The 22,303-nt window shown below is 38.5% G+C and overlaps 1 protein-coding gene across 1 annotated transcript in view; it reads left to right on the top strand.

Annotated features, from left to right (window-relative positions):
• The first annotated feature begins 546 nt into the window (after positions 1-546).
• The window catches only part of LOC139731320 (rap guanine nucleotide exchange factor 2-like), a 142,358-nt gene continuing 120,601 nt past the window's right edge, over positions 547-22,303 (top strand). Inside the window, exon 1 of the mRNA XM_071642207.1 lies at positions 547-1,052. Within this exon, the coding sequence (XP_071498308.1) occupies positions 984-1,052 (69 nt within the window). The 5' untranslated portion in view covers positions 547-983. The remainder of the gene's footprint in view (positions 1,053-22,303) is intronic.

Here is a 22,303-nt window from a genome sequence, read left to right as displayed (position 1 = left end):
AGATTCCTACACATGTAGTAATGCAATAATGAACATAGTATGAGAGTATTTTTTTTTCTTCATGGGGGAGCATCCTTCTAGTTTATTTGAGGTACTAATAGTTCTGTTGTTATATGAACTCCTTTTCATATCTGGAAGGATTTGACAGAGTGCATCGCAGATGTGTACATGTACATGACATTGTAAAAACCTTTTTCGTTTTCTGTCTTTTCATACAGAAAAAGAAGCACATAGTCGAGCGCTGCAAGTGGTATCTTCAGACACGAGGGGCCCCAAGGCGAGGACCAGTACTGTACAGCTGACAAGGACAACATTGAGACGCTGCTTTGATGTGTGAATCATGCTTGATGATCAGCCAATGGAATGGAATGCATCAAGCAAAAAGAAAGAGGAGTAACTGTCTACACGTGCTTGTCCACATTACATCTCACAGAGATTGAAATTACAGTGTCAGCAGCTTCCTACTGAGGAACACAAGTCATAACAGTGGCTCAGACACAGTTGTCCATTCCTCAGTGGCAGGAATGTAGTGTACATGGGGACAGAATTTACAGGTGTGCCATTTAGCAGCCTGACTTGCTGTGAATACATGTATGTCATGGAATGGTACAGCCAAAAGTCTGGACTGACTGTGATATCATGAAAACAACTTGTGTCTGACAGGAGGCCACAGCTGCATATTGTCATGCATGTAGGTTCTACAGATATTCCAGTGAACAAAACTTTACATCAGATATTAACCACGCTGTGTACAAATGCATTAGACGGCACTGCAAGACTTTTTGACTCACTTTCATAAGAGAAGTTGCGCCATCACTCTTTTGATCGTGGAGTGGTATGTGACGATAAGATAAATGCTGATCTACAGTTGAGTGTCGAATTTTGTCAGGAGTATTTTTGTTCACTTTGTTGGAATTAACGAAGAACTCAAACTGAAGAAATCTAAAGAAATCCAGGAAACTTCTGCTGTCAGTCTGCCAAGAATGACGGTGTACATCGATGGACATTTCATCCGCTGCCTTGAAAGGCAGCCGGAGGAGAGAACGCAGGAAGTAAGTTAATTCTTCCATCCTTATTTAGTATCCATAATGAATATTTTTCGTCAGCTATTATTAGAGTAAATGCACCCTATTTGTTGTGCTGGCATTTATGGAAAATGTCAGTACAAACAATTCTGCAAATAGTTGTTTATTGCGAGAATCATGCACATTTACGTACAGCTAAACATTAAAAAAAATTCCACTTAAAATGATATGTCGTAGAGGTCCGAGTGTGGGTTGATCTTGTCCTTTGCTATGACTGCACGTATGGTGGCAAACCTCTGCTGTAACATCCATATATTAACCCTGAGCAGGTCGTTATCTGTCACAAGGACAAATTATGGCCCAGATTAGATGAGAAGTATCGTAAGTCATGTGGTTAAGCCTTCCTACCTAGAAACTTGTAAACTTGCTCTTTAACCAGACTTTCCTCTTCAAAAGGCAAGTAAAAGTGAAAGTACTTGTATGAATGCCCATCTGGACAGCCATAGTCTATGATCGTACACTTCACTTCAAGTTACTCATATAAACACTGAATGTGAAGCAAAGAATAGTAGACATGAAGTGATTCTAGGAAAAGTTAGTGCAAGAAATTCTAAGAAATCTAGTGGTGATGAAAATGAATATTCTGTTTCAATCTTTGTTTTCTGTTGCCAGAAGACTTTTCATCATGGGTTACCAGTTTGTGGATTGTCTATAATATTTTAGGTATCACTTGTGATGAGGTCAAAAGATTTTACTTGGGATATGTAGATATTATTCCCCTAGCTGCATTTTGTTAAAACTGGATGTTCACCGTCCACTGATCTGTGCCATGGTATTCCCAAGTACTAAAAGTTAGTGAAAACCATAGTCATGTACCGATACATCTAATATGTATTTCAATCAAGTACTTCAGGTGATTATTTGGTTTTGCACCTGCCAACTCAATTTGGTGATGCCAGCCTATTCTCCTGCTGATTATTCTTGCGTGTGAAATTCTGGAAAGCAATCTTATTTCAGTGATGATCCTCTTGCTTAAAAGGTCATGTGTGGTGTGCTGATCTAAGCCATGCTTTATTAAAAGTGACTTCACGATATATTGGTTGCTGTCCGGGTGCAGGCAGCTTGGGTCCCAGGAATTGACTTTATATTTGGCATTTCACGCGAGTTCAAAAAAGTTCCTCCCTCCTGTGGTAAACATGTCCTGAGAAATATTATCATTCATGGATGATTAGAAGTGCATGTTCACTTAACTCGAGTTTTAGTTAGTCCATATAAACATTGCATACTAGAATTTGAATTCAAGACAAAGGAACTTAACCCATTGAGGACGGGCTGATTTTGCTACAATTCAACACACATTTTCCATAGACACTTGCCCGAGTATACTCGGGACTCGTCCTCAACGGGCTAAGAAAATGTAAAGCTTAAACTTGATCTGTGCTTTTTCACGACCGAGTTCTTTTCTACTGATGGAATGGCTGTGTGCATGCATGTGCTATTCACAGTGATGTTACCAAAAAGAAATGCAGTATGATATTCAGTTAGCTATATTAATCTCATTTACTCAACTTGAACAATGACAAGAACACTGCCTAATGGCATGTTACATACACTGTACACTATATATTGTGTATACCATGGATTAGGCTCCAATGTTCACAAGCTGTAATTGCATGCATCCCCAGGCAATGGTTGTTTGATTTGGGCAAATTTGCTGTGTTTTTACAACTGCAAAAAGCATTTTACCAGCTTGATGCCATTCCAGGGCCCTGTAATGCAGCTGTAATTGGGACTGCATTGCCAAGTTTGATTGGAGCATGATTGATGATATGGAGGCAGTGTTCGTCTTTGGCCCTGTGAGTCACTGGAGTCAGCTCAGCAAGGAGTAACGCTGAGGCAGTGGACTCTAGTCTACTGACCACAGACCACCATTGGTCATAAAATATACTTGGGGGGGGGGGCAGAGATGTAAGATGTATACAATTGTAATAGTCTTTATGCTCTCATTCATGCCTACATACTGTGAATCAAGATGCACCTGTTCTACCAGGTTCATCTCTATTTCATTTGTACATGGTAGCATGGGGACATTTGCCTCACCATTATGGATCAAGTTGATACACTGTAATGAATGGTCTTGAGTTTCAGTCCCTGTTTCACACTTGATACTCTTTTTCTTTGAATCCTACACTAAGCAGGATTACAGTGTATGACACTCTTATCTTTTTATCCCACCCCCATCATGGAAACTACTCCATCTATATTGTATTTCATTGATGTTGAATGTGTTGCAAACCTTGTGTAAAAAAGGATTATGATTGATAAGTGTAAAATTATGAAAAACATAAATTCTAGGAAGCAAGGTACCGGTAATGTGTATATCATAGTCTACAATACATTGTATTGTTTGTTGTTTGCCATTATATTCTTCCATGAGCTGATGTTATTTTTGTGCTGTATTCATATGATACCTGTACATGATATTGTAGGTATGTGCATGAAATTGTATGGAACAGTTTGTACACAGACCTTTCACCAAGCCATCTGTGTGTGTGAATGGTTGAATATGTGCATTTCCTTTGCCCTGCAATTTGCCAGGTGATGTAGGGATCACCAGTTGTAAGTACCGGTACCATGCTGCTGCACAGTGCGAGTAGCTCATTATGGCACATGCATGCAGTTGGCTGTGTGATGACTAATGCGGAGGGTTTGACCATAATATACAATGTAGTGAGAATGTGGGTGACCCCTTTTTTCACCACAATCAATAGAACACGCGTGTGCACTTTACACACACACACACACACACGTACAGGAATGCTCACTGAATTAATACAAAATGGGTACGTGTGCTTGGTATAAAGGCTTTGCCTTTCAAGTTCAACTTGGAGCAAAATTTGGAAGAGTGATGCACCTTACAGTATAGGCCTACTGTACCTGCAGTGGTACTCCTGTAGCTTGTACTGTAGGCCTATATAAATGACACACCTACATGTAATGGATCAACCGGTGCATGTTTTTTGTGGTTGTCTGTGTGTGTGTGTGTGTGTGTGTGTGTGTGTCAAATGGCACTCAAAGCACCTTAAGAGTTAAGGTAGATTTTTTGCAGGTTAGAGAGAGTTTTTGGAAGCGATTGCCTTGTCATCTAATCTCTGACTGCTACTATACCCTAAAGTTCATAAAACTTAATGTTCTCTTTGTTTGAAATAACTGAATTTATTATCAAAATCGACTAGAACAAGGATGAGTGTGTGTGTGTGTGTTGTATTTGGTCAGGAGATACTGTGCATGTATGGGAGGGGTAACAGTTGCTCCCACTTTGATTATTCTCCCCTTTGATATAAGAATGCATTTCTGTTTTATATTTGTTCACATTTCTGTTTTATATTTGTTCTTATTTCTGTTATTTGGTACAGGTACAGTGTATGTATATCACAAGGTTTGACAGAATTTACGAACCTGCATTCAATCTTTTCACAGCAGCTACTGTAGTCCGTTTTAAAACAGATTCATTGATTAAAAGCATAATGGATAAATGAAATGATGCATGGGTAATAATTATTGAGGGATGTAGCTCAGAGTATGGTTCAAACATGCATGTATTTTTTTCCTTTTTTTTGGTGATATGCTTTACAGTATTAATGGCAAAAGCATGATGTACATTGTTCAGCTGGCTCTGATAAGTACCCGTACAATGTAGTAGCCTTTAGTTTAATTTCCCTGTGGTTTGATACATACTGTACCACAACCAGTTCCTATAGGCAGTGGGGCTGATTTTAATATGACTTCAGAACATGTCTTATTTTGGCTTGGTAATTACCGGTAAGCAAGCTCATTATTGCAGGACAGTATACAAATAATAAACAGGTCTGAGTGCATCAGTAGGAATTGTGTGCGTAGGGTACAGTAACTATGGAAATGTTTAACCCATGAGGTATCAACGTACAGTACTGTATAGCAGGAAGAAAAAAAAATTACCGGTAAAAGGTTATTGTTCCATAAATAGTGCTATGCCGGTGGTCAAATGAACAGATTAATGAATATGAAAGGAACATGACATCTATTGATATACTGTATACGCTATAATTTTCGCGTACATAAATTTTCGCGAATTGCCGCTGTCACACATTTTCGCGAGTGGTTAAATTCGCGATTGGGGGACTAGAGAAAATATGAAGTGGCAAAGAAAGTGTGAATTTTCAACTTACTAGCAAATAAGAATGATACTAGTTATACACTGCATGAAAAAACTTAACAAACTCTGCGAGCTAGTAAGTTATAATTCAACATTTTTGAAGTGGTTAAGTCCATCGCGCTAGATTTCTGACGATTGTTCCCTTTGCGATAATGGATTGGCTCTCTACAGTATTCGTAAGTAGACGTGGACGTGCGTAAACAAGCTTAGCCAGTATGGTCTGTTCGGTAAGCCATGACATGGTATACTAGTACTGAAATGTTCGTATCATCAAGGCAAGGGATTCATTTTGGAAGGTAATATTTTCGCGTGTTGTTAATTTCGCGAATAGCTCCCGACTCGCGAAATTCGTGAAAATAAAACCCCCGCGAAATATATAGTGTATACAGTAATCCTGAGATGAGTTCTCTATACAATGTACTGTACACTTGTATGTTGATCACACCATTAACACCAAGGTCTTTGGTCACACTTGACAGTCATTATATGTACAATAGATGTGTATGCAGAGCAGTGGAAATAGTAGGCCTATGCTTTCTAAGATTTTTTTTTTTTTTGGGGGGGGGGGTGGGGGTCTATTGTGTAGTAGTGACAGTGATCATTTGAACATACATGTACATCTACAGTAGCAGAATGAGTTGCAGACATTGATTTCCGTGCTATTACAATGTATCTTCACAGTTGAAAATTTGGCCTATCCTGACTAGTTCATTATCCATGGCTCTGCTCTGTCCAGCATGTTGGTGACTTACATACATACGTATGTACTTACAGTTTATTGGCCATACCTTGAAACAACAAGGGATGTGGGGGATGGATCATTATATTCTCAGCCATTGTCCAATAGGATTAGCACTGAAGCATGAAAACAGAGATTAGGGAGGCTACAAAAACACTTGGTTCTTTCATCTTATTGACATGTACAGAGTTCATACCCCATGTGAAGCAGAAAACACACTTTAAATAGAAACAAGTTTATGGGCATACGACAGACTTGTACATTGTAAATGTGTGCTAGGAACAGTATAGTACTGTACGTGTACACTGTCAGAGACTCCAACTCTCCCGTTTTCGGCGGGAGATCTCCCGCCGAAAACCCATTTTTGCAAAATCTCCCGTTCTCCCGTTTGAGATTTAATTTCTCCCGCCCTGGCTCTTTGCCTCCCGTTGGAAAGGATTTCTTACATATTTCTATTGTATGTTGAAAAGATAAGCCTTAGATAGCACCAGAGAGCATCTACACAGTAGAACCCGGGGAATTTTGCGCTTCGCACACATCAACTTTGAGTCTCCCGTTTGCTAGGGGTTTCAGGCGGGAGAATCTCCAGATCAGAAGGTACTTTGGGTTGGAGTCTCTGCACTGTACATGTAGTTGTGGGTAGAAAGACTTGTGAAGAGTGGATCAGTATGTGAAGAATACAGTATGTGTACATTACACAAGATTTGTTGGGTGTACAGATTATGCAAAGAAGTGATAACACTATATTATACTGCATACAATCACCACATTGTACATTGTAGGCGTTAATACATTGTAGTATGCACTCTTCAGCATAATACATTTGTACAACGGTGCTCTCCAAGATAACCTGAAAGTGAAACCTTTCTTTATGGTGGTCTGCTGCCACCCACGCACCCTCACACATGCATGCCATAATACAGAGCTGTACATCAGTACACACACACACACACACACACACACACACACACACACACACACACACATACATTCACACATACATTCAGTACTTCCCAGCCATGGTTAAGTCTGTGTGCAAATCTAAACAACAACAGTTGAGAAAAAAAAAGGGGGACTGAGATGCTTTGAAAAGCATGTGTTTCTCATGATGCTCTACTGTGATGTTGAAATCAAGTAGAGTACATGTAAATTCAACAGAAGTCCATTATACAGCTGGATTTTCATTCATTTCCTTAGCCCCACCGTTGGTACCGGACTTTCCTTAGCCCACTTTCTGTTTACACTTGTTTTTGCCAAAGTGGGCTAGCCCCACCGATAATCCCGTACTATCTGGCCCTGCAAAAAAGCAGGGTTAGCACCGCAATTGCGGTGCCAAGCAAGCGAGTGTAAACAGAATGAAAAAATAATCCGGGGCTAAGCGACGGAGACGAAGTCCGACCCCCACTGACCAATCAGAAACGAAGTAATCAAGTACTGCTGGTGCGTGCGTGTACTTGTACAGTGCACAGCGTAATCATGAATATTCATGTGGTTTGGAAAGTATGGGACAAAAAAATATGAGTGTAAAAATGTCAGTTTTCTCCTTAGCCCAGGACAAGAGCTTAGTACGGGATTTATTGGCGAGTGTAAAAAGCTGAAAAAATTGGTATGGGACTAACAATAGTCCTGGGTCAGAGAAAGTACGGGGTTAAGAAACACAAGTGTAAAAAGGGCTATGATGTGTTATACAAGCTGTAGGGAGAGTCGGCGACCAGAAGAGAAAAGTGAGTGAATTTTCACCTTGGAGACGATAAATGCAAGATGGAAAGCAATACAATATTTGTATGTTTACAGGTTGTTAATTTTGTGGATATACAGTGTACAGTAGGTTGACTTGCAAAATCTTTTTTAAAAAAAGAGAGAAAAAGAAGTGCCGCAAGATACGGCGTCTAGTCTAGCTTGATGTACAAATGTAGAGCAGTGTATTGCTGAGAATCATGCCCAACAAAAACCATAGGACCCTGGGTCTGTCGGCCAATTAACAGGGTAGGAAATACAGCTCTGTAGTTTGAATTGTATTGCATAATCGCGTGATATGTAATCAATGCCAAAAACATGTAGACGACATGTGAACTGAGCACGCTAAGCAACATGTGACTACATGTGTATATAATCTGCCTTTGGTATTACCATCAAATATCATTGTCAGTAGGTACAGCTGAGTACAAAAGTACCTGTATAATTGTAGTTTGTTCAGAGAATAAAATGATATGAGCTTCTGATGGACAGCTGTTGTGTACATGAGCACAAAATGTAGAAGTGCATGCAAGCAAAGACACAAACAGTGTATTTAGTGGTAAATTGGATCCATCAATGATATTGATTATTTCACTACTATTATGTGGGGCAGTTCAATGGAGTAACCCTGTCTGTTGTGATGTACTGTGCCCAGTATAGAGGGTGGAGGGGCTAGATTGGAATGATTGATTATTTGGGACTCAAAACAACTTGAGTCACAAAACAAAGGAAAAAGGAAAGGAAGATAACATTTCGTACCTGAATCGTGAAACTTGTTGGTGGCCAAATTGCTTCTGTTGATAGGGGCTGGTATGATATTATCAGCACTGAGTATTAACGCATACATCTGTTCATCTGTAGTACAATGTAGCTGAGAGATGCTGTGACTTATTAGACCACTATGCAGCCCAATAAACGGTGTGGCAAAACCCATGTGACAGTGTAGGCCTACAGATTTACAAGGTACAACTGTACATTGAACATAGGCTGAACAAGAGGCCTGTACATTTGTACACTGTCCACATACTATTGTCAGAGGTTTTTTGATTTCTGTATTCACTTGGCATTATATACAATAACATAGGACCTAATACTGAGTATGCGCTGTTTTAGATGTTCAAAGCTAGTTATCGATACATGTAGGCCTACAAGAACTTAGTGAAAGAAGCTAATAAACACATATACAACTGTACATTCAGTGTCAGTATGGCAAGTTTTGTTATGAAGTCTTTGTGACGTGTACATTAGTGTCCACCTCGTATGAATGGAACATTACAATTAGGCCTACATTTTAGATTTGTAGCAGTGCCATAAGAACTTAACCTTAGTATTGAGATTCAGTGGGTCCTGAAAGTTCAGATAGAGAAGCAAGAATTAAATGCAAGTACTGTGTACAGTATGAGCTTCTTGTACTGTGCATTGCAATTCAGTTATGCATGAAAATTTATTGGGCCCTCAAATTTTAAAGTTCATTGTAATATGAGCTTATTGCTATCAGTATCAAACAACAACCTGTAGAAATCATTGCACAGTTATTTGATTTCTGTGGAGATGCATGCATGTGGATGATATCACATTTAAGCAATGAATTGGAATGCATGACCATTATATTTTGCCTTTGAAATCTCTTCCCTACATCAAACCATCTGCTGTACAATTGTATGTAGGGCCTACAGTGTATGGTTTAATGGCAGTTGATTTGATATGAATCCCCATGCTTAGTTTTGTTTCTAAGAGGAAGTTGTAATACCTGTACACTGAGGTTACAGTGATACTTCCATGGAGTATTACACACTTGAATAATAGTAGGTCAAAAGGATTACATACTTGTACATACATACTTGGAATGGTACAGTGTACTTGAGAAATGTAGCCTTATGATGCATTATACTTTATGTAATGATAAAGGTCGTACTTTAGACAACGTGCATAGTGTACACAGTACAGTACACTTACGGTATGTAGCTGTGTAAACACCATACCGGTACATTTTGTGTAGCATCAATAGTATGACTCATAGTATGAAAATGCAGCCCAGTCAGAGAGCCCACAGTGTAGAAAATACCCTTTCCAGCTCCTGTAGTATGTGAAGAGCCTACAAGTACATGTACATGTGGTATAGCTCAGGTTGCCAAGAAGGACACCCCCATTCATTCACTTTATGCCATGGAAGACTGCTCACTTTGTTGTGTGGCTGCTAGTCCAGGAGATGTTTGGTACCACCTAGATCGTACAGTCACATTCAGACAAAGGGAGTCACCATTACCTCCGCACATAACTTTCATGTGAATAGACAATAAGAAACAAGGCTCTTTTTGCAAGCTCATTGTGCACAATGTAATGACTTTGTAAAAGAATAGACCGTTTACACCATATCATGTACATTTCTCTAACAACTATTATATACCATGGTACCTCATAAGTGAGATTCGTATCACTGATTGGTCAAAAGTATATCACGTGACAAGGTGTAGTCCCGTCTATCTTGCCTTAGGGTTTTCATGTAAGTGATAGAAAGACAAAACCCTTGTGATAGAAAGGCAAAACCCTCGTGAGAGAATTCGTAAACCCTCCGCGACTTTTGTACACATAACAAGTACACTAAACTTCGCGCGCGGTGTCCGCAACCCCTCCAAGGACGTTCACTATGCACATCGTATAAACACATGCAAAATCATCGCACTAGCGCACAGCAGGCATGTTTCAGCGTGGCATGGTGATCGAGCGCTCCTCCGTGATTTGAAGTGAGCTGGATCAAAGATCGTACACTTTGTCTTTAGGATTTCTTAGGATCCCGAAGCAGAGGCAAATCTCAGCATGTTGGAAATATCGAATTAAAACACGAACGACGGGAAACTGGATGTATACTGTAATCTTCTGACAAGATTTTATGCAGGAGCTCACCGAAGGCCGTGTGACTTTAACTGTGAGTGAGTACCGTGCGTACTGGGTAGTCTACGAAATGCACGAAAACCATGCAAACAAGCGCAGGCTGTGGCCTGATTTTAGGGTTAACGTTTAGGCCTAACAATTAGAATTTACTTCGTATTTGCCTAGCCCTAGATCTTGGTTAAGTCTTAAACGATGAGGTATATAAAACAAATATTAACTGCTCTGTATTCGGATGGTGGTGGAAATTATCACTCCGTCGGTGCTTTTCATACCGACCCTTCCATCACCCCTCGGCTAATGCCTCAGGGTGATAGAAGGGTCAGTATGAAAAGCACCTTGGGAACGATAATTTCCACCATCATCCTCATGAGCAGTCAATATTTGTATAGTATTAAGAGCAAATGCAAAAGTATTACATATCCTAGATCAAATTTGTATGCAATTTCTAGTTTCATATGGTAGAAACCGTGAAAATTGCAAAGACAAGAAATCACGAGACATCCTCCCTTGCACTATGCCCAGTTTTGATATAAAGTTAAATTCCATTTATTGTAAAATGTAAAATGCAGCAAGTAAGCTGCAATTGGTGTAGTGCTGTTCTACCCAAGTGCCAGGTATGAAATTAAAAATTGTAGCTACATACTGTAAAAGTGGATATTTTCGCGCGACTAATTTTTTTGCGCTCGGCCGGGTAAGATAAGTTTCGCATATTTTTAATTCTGCGGAATCAAGGCATCAACTACTGGAACGTATGGCAAGCAAATGTCATATTTGCATGCTTTTATTTTCGCGCTAGTTTCTGGTTGTGTGAAATGCGCGAAAATTTCAACACTACTGTAATGTCAAAACAAGTATGTGAACTTGTCTTGAGGTACAGTTTGTGATTCTTGATTTGATTTGTTTTAATTGTGAGACTTGTGAGATCATAGTACGATACAAATGGTACACTTTGCACAAGAGATACCATGTACAGTAGTGTGCAACCATGTAGTTTCAATGTAGTGTACATCCTACAAGATTCAATGTTTGAATGTTCACTATACTGACATTTTGATTAAACCTGACAACCTGTCTAACTTTTTTAATCCCTTTTTAATCAGATTTTAAAAAACAAAAATGATCTGCTGCTTACATGTGGGAGATGGGACTGCTTTCACATTATTATCATTATGTATTATTATTGTTATTATTATTATTACCAATATTTCATTATTATTATTATTATTATCATTATTATTATTACTATTATTATTATTATTATTTTTATTATTGTTATTATTATTTTGTTCTTGAAACTAACTTGTCCTGAAATACTTGTGCCTGAGCACTGTGAGTGAGATGCATGAAGTGCACCTGTTGTTCATGGCATTCCCCTATATAAGAGTGTTCCGCTTGTGAGCAGTATTCCAATGGGTAACTCATGGCACATTGGTAAGGGGCCAAAAGAGTAACTTGGCATTGTCCCAGTGTAAGCAGCTACTGGCTTACAGATTTGGTGGTCCACATACAGGCCCATGAAAGTTTACACGTGTATGTCTGCTCTGATGTTCGGAAAACATGAGTAAAAACTTGAGTTCATTCCCCCTTCTCCCCCCCCCCCCCCCCCATAGGTGGACACTACAACTTTGTGCATTCACATCAGAAAGGCATCTGTACTATTCACATTTTAATCACCACCCTACACATAAATACCACAGTATTTCATGAGGCATTTTGCAATGTGGCCTATACAACAAGTAATACATTTTGTACATTTGCGTTCACATAACAAAATACCACGGTATTTCACCGTACATTGTACTAGGGTAATTCCATGAAGTTGGGGCAGTGTCCATGTAGCATCGTGATATTTGAAAAATACATTTCAGCATAACTCAATATCAATGATGCTATACATTTATTGTTTGTAGGCTTTACATTTGCATTGAGGCCACACATTTTCCTGGAAATTTTGTGCCATTCAGACTCAATTTTGATGAAGTTATTAAACAATATGTAACGGTGTCCTGTAGCATCGGGACGTGTCCATGTAGCATCGTGATATTTTAAAATTTGGTCCTAAGAGACAAATTATGGCAATTAACTTGACCAAAATTTCATGCAATATGCATATTTACTAGATTAGTCAGATAGCTTAATATCTCAAATTTCCTGTACACAGTTTCAATTTTAAAAGAAAATTACAAAATGTATCACGATGCTACGCGGTGTCCTTTTTTGTTACATTTGGTGGACACCGCGTAGCATAGTGACATATTGTGTAAATTTTCTTGTAAAAGTAAAACTGTGGAAAGGAAAGTTAAGATATTTAGCTATCTGACTAATCTAGTAATTATGCATATTATATCAAATTTTGGTCAAGCTAATTGCATTAATTTGTCTTTTAGGACCAGATTTTAACTATCACGATGCTACATGGACACGTCACGATGCTACAGGACACTGTTACATTTTTTAAAGATAACTTCATCAAAATTGAGTCTGAATGGCACAAAATTTCCAGGAAAATGTATGGTCTCAATACAAATGTAAAGCCTATAAACAATATATGTATAGCATAATTAGTATTGAGTTATGCTAAAATGTAACACTTTGTGCCCCAACTTCACGGAATTACCCACATAAGTGTGAATGGGCATAGTGTTGCTATTTATGATATCCACATAAATTCTTGGAATGCTGTTCGTAACTGAGTGCATTTGCAACACCAGTAGCTCGAACATTTTCAGTCAATTTTTATCAGCTTAATTCAATCTTCAAAGCACATTCCTGTCAGTTTGAATTTCACCGAAGAATATGAACATCTTGAGCATATACATGTAAGATAATAATAACTTTTCAATCAAAAAAGTGCCTGCATTATAACATTACAACCACTATAAATACCAAGTTATTTGAGTAGCAAATTGATTTCAAATTAGGAAGTAACGTTGTTATATCAATTACATGTACCAAAGATTTTCTATTATCTTGTTTTGCAACTTCCATTTTTGATTGCTACCTACTGTGAAATGAAAATTAAGTCCAGAGTTTCATGCGATTGCATTGTAATTCTATTAAATGAGTTCTAATCTGTCATATTCCCTTGGCCTAATTCTCTGAGACAAGATGGACTTTTGCAAAGTCTGTACATGTTTATTACATGTCCTAATGACTTATCCTACAGGCCCTACTTGCATTTTGACAGAACTTTGATTGGGGAAGCATCCTACTGCTTCCGCATTGTTTTTGTGAAGCATGATGGATATTTACAAAGTGTACCTCAGCCAAGGAAGGAAGTTACAGGCTATGTTTTTAGGTGCTGGTTTATTTGATTGTTCTTTGTCTGTTACCGAAATGACTCCAAAAAGTTGTATGTGGATTTAAATGAAACTTTGCTGGAAAACTTTGTAATGACACGAAGAACAGATATTTTGATTTCGGTAGTGCTCCGGGAACCTTTATTTCTTCTTCGCTTTTGTTAAGCTCAGTGTTTATTGTCACCCTGAATTGGTGTGTCTGCGGGATAAAGTACAACATGAAAGTTTGACATTGGAACCGCCTGAGAGAGTAAAATATTAAGGCTTTGTCTGCACCTCATTGGTAGTCCAGAGAGACTTTGATAGGCTGTCACACCTCAATGTTAATTGAATTTTGGATTAGGAGCACTCCTTTAGACCTTCAGTGGGCAAGACAGAGGGTAGCCATTTTGATTTTGTGTAAACTTATACAACAAGAGGTGAGAGGGAGACATACACTGTACTGAAAGAAAATGAGGTAGGACAGGCTTTTACATTTGTGACCTGCTTCAACAAAAGGATCTGAAAGTTGGGGGAGATAGATTTTCTGAAAATGGCATGACATTATGCCTTACTCTTCCTCTTTAATTTCATATATAACACGACTCATAAAAGTACTCGGCTGCGGAGATATCGATGATTTCATGAGATCGTGTGGAATGGGCTAGGAAATCAGTGTTTCGAGAAAACTCCCTTCAAAGTTTTCCTTCCAACGCAATCATGATCAAGGGCAGGTTCAGACAGTTTTCACTGCTTGACAATAGAAGGCATGCTCCTAGCAACCTCCGCGATGTTCATTCACGCTTAGCGCCAGTGGTCTACGCATGACCGATCAGTAAATATGATGCTACGCTCTGACCAATAAGATCACTCCCTCGTTGCCAGGGGCAGGGTCCATCTGTGGCACTAAATCCAAATCTTCAGACACATTTCTGTTCAGTTGAAAGTCAGAAAATTATGGCCCAGAAAAATAGAAAAATGCTAATTTCTTGCTTTTCCTTTGATCATTTAGCTTCAAAATTTCAGCAGATGAGAGACCAAATATTACACAATAAAATTATGCAAGAAACAAATTTGCTGGTTTTGACCGATTTTGATGATCTGACTTTACACTCGATTTTCTCTCCTCAGTTGTCAGCGACTTTTGGATCCCTTTGTTGTGGTGGGTCATATTTTATTTAGAGGTAATTACAAAGTTATAGTTAACATACAGTGTAGTATGCTGAGTAAGGCTAACTATGCTGACAACCTTTGGCTGGTGCTTGCAAAGGAGCCAAAACACTTTCTTTTTCTTGATTCCGTCTGCCTTCATCGCATATTCCACATTTACATTGTACATCCAAGGCAGGTCTCACAGCCTGTCCACTCTCAGACCGCATACATCATTATCAACACATCCCGCAAGAACTCACGTCTACCGTTGCCATGACTACTGCTTCAATCTTGCAAGAGTCTATTCAGAGTCTTCCATCTCTTGTCTGTTTGAGAGATCTTCATGAGAGAAGAGTATCAAGTTACATACGCTGTGCAAGTGCTGTCCTAACTCTTAAGTGATATCTACAAGTCTTACATTCCGACACTGTACGAACTGGTTGCGGACTTTGTCATGCTTTCCACAGAATTGCTTAAGGCGGTCAGTCTAAACCATTGTTCAGTGCCGTGGATTTGCATGACTGTTGAGAGAGGATGGAGCATCATCTACCTTTGTATGTTTGCTCCAAAATCATGTAAACAATGACAGTCAATTTTGATTCCAGCTGGTAGATTTTATTCTTCATGAATATCATTAAGTAGAGCAGGCTGCATTATTTGATGTAAAGTTTCTTTTGTTTTATTTACTTACAACTCTTGTAAGTTTGTGATGCAAACCATGGTTTTGTCATTGATGTAAAGGAGATAGCAAACTTTATAAGTATTCAGGCTCTGAGCGTGTAGCACAGTTTTGATATGTCTGTTCAATTCTCCCCATCTCTCTCCTATATGTTTGGAATAAAACATTAACAAAAGTGCCTGAGGACAGTGAAGTCTGCAAAGAGTTTATATAATCAGAATTGTAATGTACAACGTTGTAAGCTATGAAAACCAAATTTGGGCGTACAGAAAATTTGTAGTGATAGGCAAACACTTCTCCGGAAGTATAGATGTGGGTTTAATCAGGAATATGTAGATATTGTTTTTTATTTTTAAGGAATGGAGATTGGGTTGGTTTGTTTTTGAGAGTTCGCTACCATGAAACAAGACAATGGGAGTAAAGAAATGGGGAGATGATATTGTGCAAGATAATAGAATTAACAAAATTTTAGCGGAAAAGAACCAAAAAAAAAATCACTCCTTACATGTCATTTCTATTTCAGTACAAAGTTGGTTCACTGCAGCTCCTCTCAAATGTGCTCAGTGTTGCCTTTGTCATGTGACATATTTGGGCTTCGTTGGTTGGCTCTGTGGGTACAGTACATCAATCAACAAGACCATTTTGACTAGGTGTGTATGTGAGACATCAACTTGTTTCGTTACCCTGGAATTTTAAAGAGAAAGAGGATATCCAGGATGATGAATGATGATTAATAATTCAAAATTGGGATTTGGGCCAATTTTTCTTCCTTCTTCTTTCCTTTTCCCTCAATTCTTATCACAGAGGAACGAGAAGGGGTTAGTCATGAACCCATTTTTATGCCAAGATTATGAAAGTTTAAATAAAGTTGTGGAGAGGCCTTTCTAGGGCAGTTGGTCCCTCAATATGCATACATCATTTGTGGTTTGAAGGACAACAAAAAAGATTGCTATAGTGGCAGGTACAACAAGCCCACAAAAACCACATCCCTTTTGTGTGAGAGGAGAGAAGTTAAAGAGTGTGGGAGTTGGGTGTGTAGATTGGATAAAATACCTTCAGGAGGTGACATTTTAGAGGACCGGTGATCACGGAATATGAGAAGTCACCTGTATTTCTCCATCAACCTGATGTTGTTTATCTTACCCAGTTTCAGCTCTCTCCTCTCTTTCTCCTCCTCTCCTCCACCCACTTCCTCCCATTTCAGGCAGACACTGGGATGGGGTTCATGATGAATTTGATCACCTGGGATGTTGCCAGGTTTCTTGGATCACTGTAGTTCTGGCTGACATAGGGTTCATCTAAACATTTTCTGAGGCAGAATCATGATCCTAAATGCATTTGAGGCATTTTAGGGGGATAGATAAAACACATCCAGGTTTTCAAATGCGTTTTGAAATGCTGATATGAAATGCCGTTCAAAGGACATTTTGAAACGAGTTTGAGACTACGATTGCCTAAGATTGTGCGAGTAGATAAACACACTGCCATTTTGGAAACACATTTCTCCAAGCTGCCAAGGTCAAGTTCCAGTATACTGTACATGCCATCGGTTACAAAGAAAAAAGTGTGCACCTCAGGCGACCTCTACTTCCCAGGTCAGACGGCACAAATCAGCTCCGCAGTGACAACACTCAAATCACCATTGTGCTGTTAAGATTTAATAAACGTGGCGCTGCGATTAGAATCACATTTCCTACCAGATTCATAAATGCCATTCGAAACGCATTTTGCAACATGATTCTCTCTCTCTCAAATTAGATAAACGCAGCCTTAGTGTTTGTTGCGATACAATTGAGAAAGCATGTCACATCATACAGTGCAGGATATACAATGGACAGTATCATCAGGGAGGTGGGAAGAGCCCCCCTCCCTTGTATCATGCATCAGGTGGTAAGATGCACAGAGGCAAAGACGGAGAGTCAAAAATGACCATTACTCAACAGGAGGAAGAAATGAATGAAAAATCTCATTTCATGAACTTGTACAAGAATGCTCATCATCACTTTGTTCAAGAAACTGTCAATTATCAACTAGAAAACATCAAGATGAATATGTTTTACTAGTATGGAAGCCTTTAAAACAAAAGAAAAGATTGCTGGAACAAAACAAAAGAAAACAAAAAGAGAAAGAAGATGCAAACAAAAGAAAAGTCTTTTATTCTGTTTGAATAGTTGGTCATGAAACATTCTCTTCAACTTTTTTTTTTGTTGTTGAAAAACTTTTCATTCCTTCTTTCTCTCTGATCTGTTTTTATTCATTTCACTACTTTGTTCCTCAAGTTTTGTCGTTATTTCCCATTCTAAATCTGGTCTATTATCAAAGTTCAAGTATAGGCCACTAACATGTGTCCCTGATGGGGCATCTTCAACATGTTCTCTGTCTCACAGGCAAATGCTCATGATGGCTTACTCACTGGATTAATCCTTTGTGTGCTGTGACTTCCGATTGGCATGGAACTCCCCATACTGTTATGCACACATTTTCCCAAATTCCTAGCACAGAAAGGGTTAATACGTAAAGAGGCTCCTTCAGTGGCTCAGCAATGTATGAAAGACTTTCTCACCTACTCGTATAGTACACATATAATGGGTCAATACTAGTGGAAGACATTAATATTTCACAAGTTAGAAATGTGGTTTACGATCGTGTAGTTAAAACTGCAGTCATGTAGTGAATTGCGGTAGCACGAATTGCATGGAATTAATGAAGCTGTCTGTGTGCTGACAGCAGTCAAATGCAGTCTCAGAGGCATTATTCCTCGTTTAATGTCAGTAGGGCACAGCTTAGTTTACAACTCTTGTAGCTAGATTTGGCAAGAGAGGTTTAGGGTTAGTAGTACACCCCTTAGAATCTTGGTTCTGTAATACTGTAAGAGTGTTTTGCAAGAGTAATTTGTAGCACTTGGCCAGGTGAGATGCGTTTCTCATGTTTCAATTCCATGTAATCAAAACATAAGGTAGTATTACATTGTACATATTAGCGCCAAAATAAAAGCATGCAAATTTGTGCTGTTATTTAATATAACAAGCAAAATAAACTTGCATGCCTTTATTTTGGCGTTAATTTCATGTAGCGCAAATTGCTTCGCGAAATGTGTGAAAATTTTGACACCGCAAAATGCTAAAAATTTCTGCTTTATCAGTATTAAAAATCGGTGCTGGCCTGAATTTTGAATTCATTCTGTGTTGAATCTCATGGGGGGGGGGGTAGAGGGAATGACATTGCTCCAAACTTACCCCCTTTCTCAGCTGGTAGAGGGAAGGTTGACCTTGACCCCACTCACCGTTGACATGTCATCTTTCTCAGCTAGTTCTAGGCTTCTGCTAATTCACTCTGACAGCTTCATGAGTCACCGGATGACATTTGCCCTATTTAAATGTTATGAATGCTGTGGGCAAGAGCTCTGCATGTTTGTGTGTGTGGCTGTTTGTCTGTCATTGGTTTATTAGGACACGGTGTCCATCACACACAGGATGACTGTAATCATCCGGTTTCTATTGTTCACTTGATCATTAAATATCAAGATGGGCTCTTTGGACAAATATTCGATTGTGAGGGTATAACATACATATGTAGTGATGTACACTTTGTAGACCTACATTGTACACTTGCACTTTGTGTACTGTCTGATCTTGATAAAGACAGTTCATTTTAACTCAAGTTAACTTTAATTATACAGTCACTCAAACGAAATATTTCAAGTTTTATCAAAATCAGATAATAGGGTTATTTGTTTCTGCCAAGTATAGGCCTATATTTTTGGTGAATGGATGATATCAGTCACACACATACTGTATAATTGTAAATTAGACAAGACAGTATGGTCTTTACATCTTTCCCTCCAATGTTTTTTTTTTTATTTTTTAGAACAAGATTAGAACATTCCTTTCATGAGTACAGTACTTAATGTGCTACGAGTACAATCCCCTTGCCTTCACAGTCATCATTGCTACAGTGTTATAACTCCAGGACAATTTGTTGTGAAGGATTTAATTTCTTGTTTTAATCCATTAATGGACTGAAGAAAATTAAACAAGGGAGGATTTGTGTGCAAGCATATAAAAGACATTTTAGGCTGACATTAAAGATCATACAGAAAATAATAATGAACTGTATAGCTGCTTGTATGACTTTGAAACGAAAAAAAAAAAGCAGTCAAATGCACCATTAGGCTTTAGACAAACAGATAAGAACAAGGATGCGCTATTGGATGTGTTCCAGGAGGATATTTTGCAGGGTACCGTTCCAATACCAACAAATATTGCCTATTGAATCATCAGGTGCATGTTGTATAAATTGGCTGTTGCATATCATGTGTTATGCCTGGTGATACACTTGTATGTTACATATTATGTCATGACCTTTAGGAATATGGCTGAATGTGTGACTGAACAGGGTCATGTCCTCTCTGCCACATGAAAAAAAAAAAAAGAACAGACATCTAACAGCCAGGATCTCATTGAGAATATTATAAACATGATTTTCATGTAAATTGATACAAATTGTGCTTTCAACAGAAATACATACACTGTATGTAGGATGTAGTTTACATGGTGTTTTTGCTCTACCCGTGTACACCACTATTATGGTGATTTGTGATTGGTCATTTCAAATGATTTTTAAAAGTATTCCAGCTGTTAAAAGTATTAAGCTATTGAAATGTGTGCTTTTGCAGTATGAATATTTGATGAGATATTAAGGCACAGATACAGTGATAATATTGGTCATCAGCATCACAGCCAATATCAAAAATAATCCATCAAAAAATTATCCTTTCAAGTGCAGGTATTGAGATTAGATATTGAGAACTTTGAAGATATTATAAGCATATGATCGAATGTAAAGATTGCCCTTGAAACGATTCTTCTATGAAAAATGTACATTGTCCCATAAGTTTGTTTTTCTTTTCAATACAACATTGTGAAGAACTTATTTGAGCCATAAACATCAACAATGCAGCCATGTTAGTTTTATAAAAATTTAGTAATATTCCCATTTATCTGTTTATTTGTTTTACAGCAGAAAATTTTGAAGCCCCTGTTTACAATTTATTGGATAATCATGGTTTTGTTTGTTGTTGTTTTTTGTTTTTTGCTTGTTTTTACTTCTTTTTACTTCTGAGACTAAGGGCTTTAAAAATAATTAGGCCTATGGATATTTTGTTGAAGATAGCATTAGAAACAAAATTGAGTTCTCAATAGATATTAAAAAATCAAATCATTGTTTTTTTCTGAAGGACCATAAGCATCAAAAGGTGGATCTTTGAGTTAAATACAAATAGCTACCATTACTACTGTTATTATTAAGAAAGAAAAGGAAAAAAAAGAAGGCTGCTAAAAGCTACATACCAGAACCTCCCTATGTCAATCAAACGCATTCAATTTGTCAATTGGAATACCAACTGCTGCGGTATGAGTAATTCTTGTGTTGACATGCAAAATATGTTGAAGTTGACAGTACTTCAACACCACATTGCACTGTATCTTGAGTTCAAACTGTGAGATCAAAGTCCTTGATTGGTATGATCTGAGCTCCTGATTGCGCCCTATGGGGTGACAGTGCAGTTTACACAATGTACCTTCAATGTGATGTACTTTGTACAGTGATGTACACTGTATGGTCAACATTGATGACACAACCTTATGTAAACATGCTGAGGTGGCTTGATGAATGAATGGATGCACACAGTATTGTTTATACACAGACATAGCTGTGGTCTGCGCCTTCAGTCAGTCATCTGAGATGTATGGTGTCTTTGAATTGCACACCTAATTACGGCATGCCTTTGTACATGCATGAATACATTGGACTCCCTACATTGTAATTACTTACATCTTTTGTGTGTGCCTGCTATTGTATTTATTTTTTTCTGTCTGAAGTTTAATGGTTTACATTATGTAATTCTGTACTTTCCATAAATCACTGTATTTTCATTCATATTTTGAGATACAATTATCAATGACAGATTTGTAGACCGTATGACTTTTCAAATTGTGGGTGATAGATAGATTATGATGTTATACATTCAGTTGTCTCCTCTGTCTTCTGCCTGTACTGCACAAATGGTTACTATCGATTATAGTGCAAAACATACATGTGCATGCATAATCTGTCACCTCTTTTCGTGATATAAAAGCAAGAATAACTCAAGCTTCAAGATACATATGAGTGGCAGATCTATGTAATTCTTCTGGACATGATTGCAAGGCATTACTCTGTACCTCCTATGGTTCTAGTTCTGCTTCGTGTAATTCTGGAGTGCTCAGCAGAGCCTTGAGGAACCCAAGTGGTCTAGAATTAGCAGTGTCAATACAGAGAAGGTCTGATGTCTTTGTCGTGGCAGTCTTGACAGTAGCGGTGATCTCCCCTTTTGTTACACTGGAGTGGAATTACAGGCTGGCTGCACATTCTCCTGTGAATCATCTCCACGTATGAATGATTGCAGCGTCTGCTCAAACCATTCCCCCATCTCTCCGATCTCATCCTGCCCCCACCCCCAACCTTTCTTCTCCCCCCCCCCCCCCCCCCCTTCCTCTCTGTCTTCCAACATCTCTGTGCCTTCCCTGGATATCCGCAAGCAGAGAAGTGGGAATGAATAGGGAATGA

This window comes from Diadema antillarum, unplaced genomic scaffold, assembly GCF_040938485.1.
Source record: "Diadema antillarum isolate AM-2024a unplaced genomic scaffold, OU_Dant_1.0 seq00000368_RagTag, whole genome shotgun sequence".
NCBI classification, from domain to species: Eukaryota; Metazoa; Echinodermata; class Echinoidea; order Diadematoida; family Diadematidae; genus Diadema; species Diadema antillarum.
The sequence above is the reverse complement of the archived record's forward strand: the minus strand, read 5'-3'. Positions and strand labels throughout refer to the sequence as shown.